Source organism: Piliocolobus tephrosceles, chromosome 7, assembly GCF_002776525.5.
Source record: "Piliocolobus tephrosceles isolate RC106 chromosome 7, ASM277652v3, whole genome shotgun sequence".
NCBI classification, from domain to species: domain Eukaryota; kingdom Metazoa; phylum Chordata; class Mammalia; order Primates; family Cercopithecidae; genus Piliocolobus; species Piliocolobus tephrosceles.
In genome coordinates this window covers 98,481,914-98,496,541 of record NC_045440.1, presented here as the reverse complement: position 1 = coordinate 98,496,541, position 14,628 = coordinate 98,481,914, and the positions used below count along the sequence as shown (strand labels likewise).

At 41.2% G+C, this 14,628-nt stretch overlaps 1 protein-coding gene across 6 annotated transcripts in view; it reads right to left on the bottom strand.

Annotated features, from left to right (window-relative positions):
- The window catches only part of MTDH (metadherin), an 81,812-nt gene that overhangs the window by 14,869 nt on the left and 52,315 nt on the right, over positions 1 to 14,628 (bottom strand). For all 6 annotated transcript variants that reach the window (XM_023183960.2, XM_023183959.2, XM_026454926.1 and 3 more), the window contains 2 exons: positions 7,614 to 7,738; positions 467 to 574 (listed from right to left, as the gene is read on the bottom strand). In XM_023183960.2, coding sequence (XP_023039728.1) covers positions 467 to 574; positions 7,614 to 7,738 — 233 coding nt within the window. The remainder of the gene's footprint in view (positions 1 to 466; positions 575 to 7,613; positions 7,739 to 14,628) is intronic.

Here is a 14,628-nt window from a genome sequence, read left to right as displayed (position 1 = left end):
ATCGAAAGAGAAAATGTCTGTTGGGTAGATGTCAAAAAAGAAGGAAAGGATACTACTAAGTGAAATAACCAGCAAACTCAAAAGTCAAGTGAAAGACTCCACTTGTTAGACACATGGTTTTTCTATGTGTGCTAAATGTTACTTTCCAGTTACTCAAAAGGAATTTTTGTATGTGTAAAATACTGTATCTCTTTTCCCATTTCACCATTATATAATTAAAAAATGCATGAATAATTTGGAATTTTACTTATTTTTGAGTTTAGCAACACCTTTAACATGAATTTTTTGAGCAACAACATTTATTACAATAAGATGAATTGAATATGTAAAACATTCCATGACTTTCTAAATAAACATGATGTCTCATACTGTCTTTTACCTCTATATATTCTTAGCATCTGTACCTCATCTTTTCACATTTTAAGCAGGAGGAGCTTAATGAATCCTTGTTGTTTTGACATTTTACCTGTGCGTGAGAGTTATCTTCACCTTGCTTCTTCTTTTTCTTTTTTTTCTTTTTGGATTTCCCAGTTGGAAGAGCTCCCTCTCCCTTTTCTTTATCATCATCTGAGACCTTAGGTTAAAAGCAAAAATATTAAAGAGAACCAAACGGTTATGTTTCCATTATTTAAAAAATTATTATGAAATAATTTCATTCATTAGGTACAGTCTTCATTTCCCAAAATCTAAATAAAAACTGGTAATAAGTAATAAAACGGATCAAGAACTACCTACTTAAAAAATAACAAAATACATGGAACCTCATTCTCTCAGTGTGTCTATGTCACCCATCACTCACTGCAACATAGAGAGCTGTGTAAACTTTAGTGTTTGAAAAACTCACTGAATAGGTCATTCTATTTTGAAGTTCAAATGTAGTGCAATTTGCATTAAAATTTATTTGACCCTGTTAAGAGAATGAAATAACAAGCTACACAATGGGGGAATATATTTGCAAGCCATATAGTTCCATCCATGGAACTAGTATCCATACAATATAAGGAACACTCAAATTAAAAAAAAAAAAAAAATCTCCTTAGAAAACAAGCAAAAGCCAGGCGCGGTGGCTCAAGCCTGTAATCCCAGCACTTTGGGAGGCCGAGACGGGAGGATCACGAGGTCAGGAGATCGAGACCATCCTGGCTAACACGGTGAAACCCCGTCTCTACTAAAAATACAAAAAAACTAGCCGGGCAAGGTGGCGGGCGCCTGTAGTCCCAGCTACTCGGGAGGCTGAGGCAGGAGAATGGCGTGAACCCGGGAGGCGGAGCTTGCAGTGAGCTGAGATCCAGCCACTGCACTGTAGCCCAGGCGACAGAGCAAGACTCCGTCTCAAAAAAAAAAAAAAAGATACAGAACAGAATGGCGTAAACCCGGGAGGCAGAGCTTGCAGTGAGCGGAGATCTGGCCACTGCACTTCAGCCTGGGCGACAAAGCGAGACTCCGTCTCAAAAAAAAAAAAAAAAAGAAAATAAGTAAAAGACATGAACAGACATTTCACCCAAGACCATACACAGATGGCAAAAAAAAAAAAAAAAAAAAAAAAAAAACACATGGAAAAAAGCTCAACTCTATTTGCTATTAGGCAAATGCATATTAAAACCACAATGAGTTATCACTATACACCTATCAGAACTGCTAAAATAAAAAACCGTGACAACTGCAAATTTAGGTGAGGATACAGAAAAACCAGTTTCTTAAAATACTAAAATATGCAACTATCATAATGTACTCTTGGGCATTCATCCTACAGAAACAAAAACTTGGACAGAGACTTCTGAAAGCCTACATATTTAGCAGCTTTATTCATAATAGTCCCAAACTGGAAAGGACCCAAATGTCCTTCAATAGGTAAATGGTTAAAGAAACTGAGGTACATCCAGACCATGGAGTATCACTCAGCAGTAAAAAGGTACAACTACTGATACATACAACAACCTGGATGAATCTCCAGAGAATTATGTTGAGTGAAAACAAAATAAACAAACAAATAAACATACTAAGGCCAGGAGGAATGGCTGAAGCTTGTAATCCCAGCACTTTGGGAGGCCAGGGCGGGTGGATCCCCTGAGGTCAGCAGTTCAAGAGCAGCCTGACCACTATGATGAAACCCCATCTCTACTAAAAATAAAAAAATTAGCTGGGCCTGATGGCATGCACCTGTAATCCCAGCTACTTGGGAGGCTGAGATGGGAGAACTGCTTAAACCCAGGAGGCGGAGGTTACAGTGAGCCGAGATCATGTCACTGCATTACAGTCTGGGTAACAGAGCAAGACTCCATCTCAATCAAACCATCAAACAAAAACCATAGCAAAAGGATATACACATACGTGTGTGTGTCTCTCTCTCTCTCTATATATAATATATATAATTCCATTAATAAAACATTCTTGAAATGATAAATGTTCTGTATCTTTTTTTTTTTTTTTGAGACGGAGTCTTGCTCTGTCGCCTGGGCTACAGTGCAGTGGCTGGATCTCAGCTCACTGCAAGCTCCGCCTCCCGGGTTCACGCCATTCTCCTGCCTCAGCCTCCCGAGTAGCTGGGACTACAGGCGCCCGCCACCTTGCCCGGCTAGTTTTTTTGTATTTTTAGTAGAGACGGGGTTTCACCGTGTTAGCCAGGATGGTCTCGATCTCCTGACCTCGTGATCCGCCCGTCTCGGCCTCCCAAAGTGCTGGGATTACAGGCTTGAGCCACCGCGCCCGGCCAATGTTCTGTATTTTGATTGCATCAATGTAAACACGCCACTTGTGAAAAGGTAGTTCCCTCTTATTCGCAGTTTTGCTTTCTGCAGTTTCAGTTACCTGCGGTCAACCTCAGTCTGATATTAAAGTACTTTGAAAGAGACAGAAAGTGAGAGACCACATTCACAAAACTTCTATTACAGTAAATTTTATAACTGTTTTATTTTAAATCTTTTACTAATTTACAAATTAAACTTTATCAGAGGTATGTATGGGAAAAAGCATAGTATACATAGGGTTTGACACTGTCTGTGGTTTCAGGCATCCACTGGGAGTCTTGGAATGTATCCGCTGTGTATAAGTGGAGGTGGGGAGCGGTGGGGATGGCTACTGCATGACTGTACAGTATTATGGTTTTTTAACATGTTACTACTGGAGAAAACTGGATAGAAGGGGTACAGGGGATCACTCTGTTTCATTCCTGTCTGGTTTTGTTTGTTTTGTTTTTTTTTTCAAGACAGCGTCTTGCTCCGTTGCCCAGGCTGGAGTACAGTGGTGCAATCAAGGCTCACTGCACAGCCTTGACCTCCTGATCCTCTTGCCTTAGCCACCTGAGGAGCTGGTACTATAGGCTGATTTTTCTGTATTTTTTTTTTTTTTTTAATATTAGAGATAGGGTCTTGCTATGTTGTACAGGCTAGTCTCAAACATGTGGGCTCAAGTGATCCTCCTATCTTGGTCTTCCAAAGTGCTGGGATTACAGGCGTGAGCCACCGTGCCTGGCCTGTATTATTTCTTATAACTGCATTTGAATCTACAATTATCTCAAAATAAAAGGTTTAATTTAAAAAACTGAATTTGAGAAGTCATGTCATTGAAAATAGCATTCTGCAGGACAAAAAAAAACCTATCAAGTTAGCACTGTTATGTTAGTATTCATAATGATGCAGAGGCCATGCCAATCTTCTTTGTATCTTATCTTTCTATCTATCTATTTTTTGGAGATGGAGTCTTGCTCTGTTGCCCAGGCTGGAGTGCAATGGTGCCATCTTGGCTCACTGCAACCTCCACCTCCCGGGTTCAAGCAATTCCCCTGCCTCAGTCTCCCAAGTAGCTGGGATTACAGGTGCGCACCACCATGCCCAGCTAATTTTTCTATTTTTAGTAGAGACAGGGTTTCACCTTGTTGGTCAGGCTGGTCTTGAACTCCTGACCTCAGGTGATCCACCCACCTTGGCCTCCTAAAGTGCTGGGATTACGGGCATGAGCCACCGTGCCTGGCCTTATTCTTTTATTTATTTATTTTTTTGAGATAGTCTCATTCTGTTGCCCAGGCTGGAGTGAAGTGGCTCATTGCAACCTCTGCCTCCCAGTTCAAGTGAGTCTTGTGCCTCAGCCTCCCGAGTAGCTGGGATTACAGGTGCATACCGCCACGTCCAGATAATTTTTTTTTTGTATTTTTAGTAGAGACAGGGTTTCACCATGTTAGCCAGGCTGGTCTCAAACTCCCGACCTCGGGTGATCTGCCCACCTTGGCCTCCCAAGGTACTGGGATTACAGGTGTGAGCCACTGCGCCTGGCCTCAATTTTAGTGTATGTGCTGCTGAAGTAAGCACTGTAGTTTAACTTTCTATGGAAAAATGCTGTTTGTTTATTCTCACAAATGACAACCTAGATTCCTAGACTATCTTTACAGGAAGAGATGATTCTAAGTAGCTGCCATTTCTCTGCTCAGCACTATAGTCACTATAATGATTTTGGTGGTCTCACAAACTACCAAATAGCTTACAGAAATTACAAGCAGATGGAAAAACAAAACAAAATCTGGCACAAACTTAGCTAAGAGATTTTCAGTCTAGGCTGGCTGGCTACCAGTTGTGGAGAAACGTCCCTAGAAGTTTTCACCACAAGCTGTTTCAAGGTCTTGTAATGATCAAAATGCCATATGAACAGATTCATGCCATGAATGATACTCAGGTCACAAGAACTTTCTTCAGTCAGCTTACCACTTCATTATAATCCAACCATAAAAGAAATGTAGTTCCCCATGGCAAAATACTATTTTCGTTAATGGGAAGATGCTGAAATCAACTCTACCTCTTTTAACTCCCGTGAAAGAGTTGAGATTTTGATAAATGTATTTTAAATCTTTAAATAAAAAGGACATTACTGATAAATTTCAAATTCCTTTATACTGCTTCCCAATCCCATTTTCACACTCCCTTCCCAGTGGTAACCAAAATTGTGAACAATTTCTGTGTCTATCCAATCAATTTTTCTATAAATTTATTTGTATCCACATATAAAAAAATTTATAAATGACATATTCTTTTTATAACTTGCTCATCATTCAGCATGTTGAGATTCCATTTGTAATGCTAATAATGTAGCTTTAGTTCATTTTTAACTTTTTTTTTTTTTGAGACGGAGTCTGGCTCTGTCGCGCAGGCTGGAGTGCAGTGGCGCAATCTCGGAGGCAAGCTCTGCCTCCCGGGTTCACACCATTCTCCTGCCTCAGCCTCCGGAGTAGCTGGGACTACAGGCACCCGCCACCACACCTGGCTAATTTTTTGTGTTTTTAGTAGAGACAGGGTTTCACCGTGTTAGCCAGGATAGTCTTGATCTCCTGACCTCGTGATCTGCCCGCCTTGGCCTCCCAAAGTGCAGGGATTACAGGCATGAGCCACTGCGCCTGGCCTCATTTTTAACTTCTTCTTTTTTTTTTTTTGACGGAGTCTCGCTCTGTGGCCCAGGCTGGAGTGCAGTGGCCAGATCTCAGCTCACTGCAAGCTCCGCCTCCCAGGTTTACGCCATTCTCCTGCCTCAGCCTCCCGAGTAGCTGGGACTACAGGCGCCCGCCACCTCGCCCAGCTAGTTTTTGTATTTTTAGTAGAGACGGGGGTTTCACCGTGTTAGCCAGGATGGTCTCGATCTCCTGACCTCGTGATCCGCCCGTCTCGGCCTCCCAAAGTGCTGGAATTACAGGTTTGAGCCACCGCGCCCGGCCATTTTTAACTTCTAATATGCCATTGCATAAACATATCACATCTTTCCATTTCCCAACTGATGAACATTTTGATGACGGCTCACTTTTGCTTAGAAATGTAAAAGGTAATTTCTGAATATATTCAGAAAAAGAATTCCTATGATGTATGATAAAGTCTTTACTTCATTCATGGGTTCTATTGTGTTAAACGTCCAACAAACATCTGAATGATTACTATGTATTAAGGTACTATATATTAAGATACTGTACTAAGAAGTCTTTTTGTAGGTCCAATCTAAAACCCCTTTCTCTGCTGTTGACTTTCATATTGCCTGTTACCTGCCCCCCTCTACATTTATTTACCCCTCCTTCTACCATTAGTATTGTATCTGTTTTTTTGAAATGGAGTCTCGCTCTGTCATCCAGGCTGGAGTGCAGCGGCGCAACCTTGGCTCAATGCAACCTCTGCCTCCCGGGTTTAAGCAATTCTTTGCCTCAGCCTCATGAATAGATGGGATTACAGGTGCCCGCCACCATGCCCAGCTAATTTTTGTATTTTTAGTCGAGACGGGGTTTCACCATCTCGGCCAGGCTGGTCTTGTACTCTTGACCTTGTGATCCGCCCACCTCGGCCTCCCAAAGTGGGAGCCACCATGCCTGGCCTATATCCTGTTTTAAAGACCAATCCTGGCTGGGTGCAGTGGTTCATGCTTGTAAATCCCAGCACTTTGGGAGGCCGAGGTGGCGGATCACTTGAGGTCAGGAGTTTGAGACCAGCCTGGCTAACATGGCAAAAACCCGTCTCTACTAAAAATACAAAAATTAGCTGGGCGTGGTGATGCATGCCTGCAATCCCGGCTACTCAGGAGGCTGAGGAGGGAGAATCACTTGAACCTGGGAGGTGGAGGTTGCAGTGAGCCGAGATCGTGCCACTGCACTCTAGCCTGGGAGACAGGGCGAAACTCCATCTCAAAAAAAAAAAAAAAAAAAAGGCCTGGCATGGTGGCTCTACTAAATATACAAAAATCAGCCAGGCATAGTGGCAGGCTAATTTGTAATCCCAACTACTCAGGAGGCTGAGGTAGAAAAAGTGTTTGAACACGGGAGGCAGAGGTTGCAGTGAGCCGAGATCACGCCACTGCACTCCAGCCTGGGCAGCAGAATAAGAATGTCTCAAAAAAAATAAAAAAAAAAAAGAAAGAAAAAAAGAAAGAAAGAAAAAAGACTGCTGGCTGCGTGGTGACTCACACCTGTAATCCCAGCATTTTGGGAGGCCGAGGCAGGTGGATCACGTGAGGTCAGGAGTTCGAGACCAGCCTGACATACATGGAGAAACCCCATCTCTACTAAAAATACAAAAATTAGCTGGGCGTGGTGGCAGGCGCCTGTAATCCCAGCTGCTTGGGAGGCTGAGGCAGGAGTATTGCTTGAACCCGGGAGGCGGAGGTTGCAGTGAGCCGAGATCATGTCATTGCACTCCAGCCTGGGTAACAAGAGCGAAACTCTGTCTCACAAAAAAAAACAAAAACAAAAAACAAACAAAAAAACCTGCTGACCCTATACCAAAATCTCCCCTATCATTAAAATACAACCCCCCCCCAATCCCAGCAAAACCATTCCTGATACCACATGTTGCTATTATCCACTCTCTCTCCTCCATTCCTATCCAAACTTGGGTTTGCTGTTTCTGATGCTGTTGATTATTGCTTCCCTGATCCTCTCAATTGTGTCAGCCTCTGTGACCCAGAATTCTCCTTCGGTTGCTTTATTTTATAAATAGAGATGGGGTCTCACTATGTTGCCCAGGCTGGCCTTGAACTCCCAGGCTCAAGCAATCCTCCCACAGCACCTCCCAAAGTGCTGGGATTATAAGTATGAGCCACCGTGCCCAGCCTGTCTCTTCCATTAACAAATAAACACCCAGGAATCTCATACTCACCTTTGGATCATCAGGAATTGGTTCCTGGGACTTTAGAAGTGAAGCTCTTTCTTCGTCTACCCAATTGCCCCACTCTTCTGCTGGCGCATTCCAATCAGAGTTGGGATCAGCAGAAGACAGACCATCTAAAATTTAACAGTGTGAATTAGGTCTCTATCATTTTTGCCATAAGTTAAAAGGCAAAAACTAAAAATTCCTTATGTTCAACTAAGCTGTAATTTTAAGTTATTGTTCTGTCTCCCAAACACATTTTAAGAGCCAGAAAAAAAAAGTAACATGATGGTAACAATCTTTATTCACTGCTAAGCATATCATATGGTTAAATGGAATTTCTTTTTTTTTTTTTTTTTTTGGTTAAATGGAATTTCTAAGAAATTCCAGAAAATTTATTAGCCATTTGATTCCACTCTCTCTGCTTCCTTTGTTATCAGTCTCCTGAATTTCTTTTCTCTACCCATTTTTAACTTGGTCTAGTACCTGGTTGCTTTCTCCCCTGATTATTACAACACTTTTGTAATTGATTTATTTTCTAGGGTTTGGAATTAATTCTTAACAGTAGTACGAAAGTTATAATCCCTACCTGTCATTTTATACTACACCTCTCCTATCCTTATGAGCTTTTCAAAATTAGGTTCTTCAAATTCACCAAGTCATGACAATATTCAATCTCTTATTTTTCTCTCCTTAATACTAAACCTGTACTTTCTTATATTTTTCAGATCAATGTGCTTTTTATCCAATCATTTCAAAAGCATTTGAATAACTTTCAGGGCTTCACTCATCATTTATTACCAAAAATAAATTTTATTCTAGACTTCTAGATCCCTTTCTTTCACTATAGGAGGCACTAAATTCTTAACTCCTTGAGGAAGCGATCAATGACTTATTCTAAAAGGAAAAACCAGTCTTTGCTTTTACCCAGGTTAAATAAGTAGCTTTCAAAGTTAATTCTTCCCTTTTCTCTCTGCACATTATATACTCCTATATATGTTCCTGTAAATCTACTTATAGTCAGGTTTCATTTACAATGGTTTAAGATGACAAAGGTTAAGCTTTATTTCCAAGTGGTTAACAAGTTGTCCCAACAATGCTTAACTGAAAAATCCAATCACTTCCCACTAATACCTAATGCTACTTTTATCAAATACTCAATTCTTTCTTTCTTTCTTTTTTCCCCGAGACGGAGTCTTGCTCTGTCGCCCAGGCTGGAGTGCAGTGGCATGATCTCGGCTCACTGGAACCTCCACCTCCCAGGTTCAAGCGATTCTCCTGCCTCAGCCTCCCAAGTAGCTGGGGGATTACAGGCATGTGCCACCACACCCGGGCTAATTTTCGTATTCTTAGTAGAGACAGGGTTTCACATGTTGGCCAGGCTGGTCTCGAACTCTTGACCTCGTGATCTGCCCGACTTGCTTCCCAAAGTGCTGGGATTATGGGTGTGAACCACCGCGCCCAGCAATGCTCAATTCTTTTCTTTTTTTTTTTTTTTGAGATGGAGTCTCACTCTGCCACCCAGGCTGGAGTGCAGTGTCACAATCTTGGCTCACTGCAACCTCTGCCTCCCGGGTTCAAGCAATTCTCCTGCCTCAGCCTCCTGAGTAGCTGGGATTACAGGTGCGCATCACCACACCCTGCTAATTGTTGTATTTTTAGTAGAAACAGGGTTTCACCATGTTGGTCAGGCTGCTCTCGAACTCCTGACCTCATGATCCACCTGCCTCAGCCTCCCAAACTGCTGGGGATTACAGGCATGAGCCACCATGCCTGGCCTTACTCAATTCTTTTATATGCATTTCAGTCTGTTTCTAGAATTTCTGTTCTATTCCACTGATCTATTTCTGGGACAGTGCTATACATAACTCTGCAATACATTTTTGTATCTAGAAGGACAAATTTGTTTGCATTACTTTTATTTAGTACTCTTATTTACTTTTTGCTATTCTTATTTTTTCCAGGTGAACCCTATTATTGTTTTTGTTTAACAGGGAGGTATAACACATTTTTTTTTTTTTTTTTTGAGACAGAGTCTCGCTCTGTCGCCCGGGCTGGAGTGCAGTGGCTGGACCTCAGCTCACTGCAAGCTCCGCCTCCCAGGTTCACACCATTCTCCTGCCTCAGCCTCCCGAGTAGCTGGGACTACAGGCGCTTGCCACCTCGCCTGACTAGTTTTTTGTATTTTTTAGTAGAGATGGGGTTTCACCGTGTTAGCCAGGATGGTCTCGATCTCCTGACCTCATGATCTGCCCGTCTCGGCCTCCCAAAGTGCTGGGATTACAGGCTTGAGCCACCACGCCCGGCCCAATACATTCTTATGAAGGTTTTAAGACCTACGTTTTGGAAGAATATATAACAATCTGGGAAAATGCTCACAGAAAAAAAAAATCATAGACAAAACTGTCTACACAGTATGATCTCAAATTTATATGAGGAAGAGACAGAAGAAAATAAAACATTATGGCCGGGCGCGGTGGCTCAAGCCTGTAATCCCAGCACTTTGGGAGGCCGAGACGGGCGGATCACGAGGTCAGGAGATCGAGACCATCCTGGCTAACACGGTGAAACCCCGTCTCTAATAAAAATACAAAAACTAGCTGGGCGAGGTGGTGGGCGCCTGTAGTCTCAGCTACTCGGGAGGCTGAGGCAGGAGAATGGCGTAAACCCGGGAGGCGGAGCTTGCAGTGAGCTGAGATCCGGCCCCTGCACTCCAGTCCGGGCGACAGAGCAAGACTCCGCCTCAAAAAAAAAAAAAAAAAAAGAAAATAAAACATTATATATATTATATATATATTTTGTCTTAGTTTAAGAGACAGGGTCTTATTTTGTCACCCAGGCTGGAGTGGAGTGGTATAATCATAGTTCACTGCAGCCTTAACCTCCTGGGGCTCAAGTGATCCTCCTGCCTCAGGCTCCTGAGCAGCTGGGACCACAGCCGTGTGCCACCATGCCTGGCTAATTTTAAAAATTTTGTAGAGAAGGGGTGTCACTATATTGCCCAGGTTGGAATAATAAATATATTTTAATAGTGAAATTACATCTATCTAATCCTTATTAAGCACTTACTATGTGCTAGAACTTGAGCTAGGTAGGTACTAGAGATACAAAAATAAGTAAATTAGAATCCCTCTAAACATGCAGTTTGTAGTCTGTCTATTCAGGGGTGAAAATAGGTAAGCTTAACAAACAATTAAATACAGAGTGATAGATTCTGCCATGAGGGCTGTGGAAACAAAGAGCTAAGCTAGTGGAGGACAGGGAGAGACAATGTAAGAATTTATAGTCTAGTGGACGAAAAACATGGAACAGGTGATTACAAGTGTGAAATGTGTTACAAAAAAGGAAGTTCCTTCCTGTATTTCTAAATTCACCACCATGAGCAAGTATCTGGAGTATTACATAGTAACACAGAGGCGAAGAGCATGGGCCTTCACGTCAAACAAATGTACATTTGAATATTGTTCTACCACTTAATAACAAGATGATTTTGGTTAAGTTTCTTAATGGGCTCTATTATCAACCTCATAAGATTGCTGAGAGGATTATATGAGATACATATAAAGCAATTCATGGCAATGCAGTAAGCACTCAATAAGTGGTAGCTATTGTTTTTATTATCACTGATGATATTAAAACCAGTTTCTAATCTATAAGGCATGTATAGTTAAAAATTTATTTCTCACAATTCTGATGAACCTCTCAGTAAGATATACTTCATATGTAAGATAAACTTCAATCTAGTAGATGTCTGGAACCAACTACTCATCTTATACTAAGCATTAATTAATAATACTTTTAGGAGGTTCACATACCAAAGCTATCATTGGTTTTGCTTAACTCTCACAGATAAGAAACCCAGATTTTGAAAATTGCTGTCCATAAGCCATGTCTCTAAGACTTCTTGCCAGAAAAGAAACCACTAAGTAGAAAAAAGTTTAGGCAACTGAGTAGGCAATATACCAACATTTCACCCATCTTCTTAATACATGTGGTGGCCGGGCGCGGTGGCTCAAGCCTGTAATCCCAGCACTTTGGGAGGCCGAGACGGGCGGATCACGAGGTCAGGAGATCGAGACCATCCTGGCTAACATGGTGAAACCCTGTCTCTACTAAAAAATACAAAAAACTAGCCGGGCGAGGTGGCGGGCGCCTGTAGTCCCAGCTACTCCGGAGGCTGAGGCAGGAGAATGGCGTGAACCCGGGAGGCGGAGCTTGCAGTGAGCTGAGATCCGGCCACCGCACTCCAGCCTGGGCGACAGAGCGAGAATCCATCTCAAAAAAAAACAAAAACAAACAAAAAAAATGTGGTGGGAGGTGGAGGCGAAAAATAAAAATCAAGTAAAATGCTTAGTGAAAGTATTTTTTTGACAGGGTCTCGCTCTATTGCCCAGGCTGGAGTGCAGTGGCAAGATCATGCCACACTGTAGCCTAGACTTCTCAGGCTCAAGTGATCTTCCCACTTCAGACTCCTGAGTAGCTGGGACTACAGGCATGCGAACCACGCCCTGCTAATTTTTTTTTGTAGAGATGGGGTCTCACTATGTTGCCTAGGCCGGTCTTGAATGCATAGGCTCAAGACATCCTTGCACCTTGGCTTCCCAAAGTGCTGGGATTACAAGTGTAAGCCATGGCACCGGCCTGAGTAACTAATTCTTAAGATTCATAGGCCTAATATACTAAAAAACTTCTTAAACATAGTTCCCTTAAAAATGATTCACAGTATAGTTTGCTTCAATTATAATTTCTCATCTCTAAAGTTTCCCATTAGTCTGCCAATGTCTTTTCAAAGAGCCATACTGGTTTTCTTTTCAAAAGGGTAAGGAATTTGTCTCTCCATTTAATTCGCTTATAGAATAATGTTTTAGGTTTAAGCATCTCATTGCTGGTCTTTATTTGTCAGCTGTTTCTTGTCAGAACTTAATTCAATGTAAACTTTAATAACTTTTTAATAAAAGAAAACAATCATGTTAGAAAGACATTCTCCAATGTTAACCACATTGGGTTAGTTAACCACATTGGGTAGACTTATTTTGCCACCAGAAGGACACCAACAGCAGAAACAGCAGCACTTACTGGCTATTTATTATATTTATTATATGTGAGGCAGTGTTCTAAGTGCTTTATATGTATTAACTCATTTAATCTTCTCAGCCATACTGTTGGGGAGGAATTACTATTTTTACAGATAAGGAAATTGAGGCATAGAATAATCATGTAACCTGCGTAAGGGCAAAGGCAAGGAAGTTAAGATTGAAACCCAGGTAGTCTGTCCTGAAAGCTCATGCTCTCAACCACTCCATTATGCTGCAGTGAATTCATTCACTCCTGTGTGCCAAGAAAAAGTTCTATTCAACATCTGACTTTTTACATAGGTTACAATAATGCTGTTCCTTTATGGTCAAGATAGTAACGGATTAATGTGTCTTCAAACTGGGGGGTCAATATATTAATTATATCATACTGTAAATGTAAATCTAACATAATATACTTTGTGGATTAGTAATCTCAAATACTAAATCATTCATTTTGGAAATTCAGAAGTAATAATTAAATTCACTGAGCACCAATAATAGAGCAGAATTAAAGATGGTGACACAGAAAACAAAGCTTACAGAGAAAACGCTGAAGAAAAACTCTGGGCTTAAAAAGACTGCCAATACAGCATAACAAAGTTGAGGAAATTGGTGTTTCTGATACATATTACTTTGATTAACTACAGAATCCTGTGAATACATGTTTTAAAAATCTTTTATTTTAGCAGCCAATCATGTTTTTCATATTCAAAGTATCTTAATATGGATAAAATAAAAAGTGGATCTATTCTGTCCAAACAGGAAAGCCTGGAGACCTGTCCACTCAATTTTCCTCTGCCTCAACCCACAGCAGCCCAAGATACCTTACTGCTTTTCCTATAGTCACTCCTATCATTGTTATAATCACTCCTCAGTTCTATTCTGCATGTAGCTGATAATTCTTCCAAAAGCACAAATATTACGTTTTTTTCCTCCCAAAAATAGTGCTTTCACATCCTTGTAAAACCTTGGATTTAAATACTTCATACACAGTCAGCCCTGCGTATCCACGGGTTTTCCATTTGTGGGTTCAAAAATATTCAGGAAAAAAACGAATGAACTGTGCCTGTACTGAATATGTACAGACTTTTTTTTCTTGTCATTATTCCCTAAACAATACAGTATAACAACTATTTACACCATACTAGGTACTACAAGTAATCAAGAAATAATTTAAAATATATGGGAAGATACATGTAGGTTATATGCAAATACTATGCCATTTTATCATAGAAGACTTCAGCATGTGGGGATTTTGGAACCTGAAGGGGGTCCTGGAATCAACCCCCCATGGATACTGAGAGATGACTGTAATTTACAGAGCTTTCATGTTCACCCATTACCTCATTAAAACCTCATAACAACCTATGAAAATAGATATGACACGTTATTTGCTCGATTTTACAGCTCCCAGATAAGTGACAAAGCCCAAACTATATGAGGTACTACATTTTAGAGTCAGGACTAAAATTCTTATCTACTGTCTAAGCTAGTACTGAAAACCCCCAGCTCCCTAATCTTTAGCCAGCAATTCAAGGCATGGCACTTCACAATATGGTCCTCCCTGATCTTTCTCCCCTCATCTCCCTTAATCTGTAAAAACTGTGCTTTAACCACTGTGTCGCAAGCTTACCTTGATGATTACTATCATCACCAAGGCTGTACCAGAGAGTGGTTAAGAGCATGAACTCTGGAGCCAGACTAGCAGGGTATGAATACCACCTTCCTCCATTTAACTAACTGTGTGGCCTGGGGAAAGCTAGATAACTTTCCCTTGTCACAGTTTTTTCATCTGGAAAGTGTGGAAACAAATAAAACCTACCACACAGAAATGTTTTAAGCATTAAATGAGATAATAAAATCCAAAAGACTAAAACCAGTGCCTGGCACACTGGTTTTTATTGTCATTCCTATTACTACCGAGCACCTATGTATAAAGGCTTTCACTA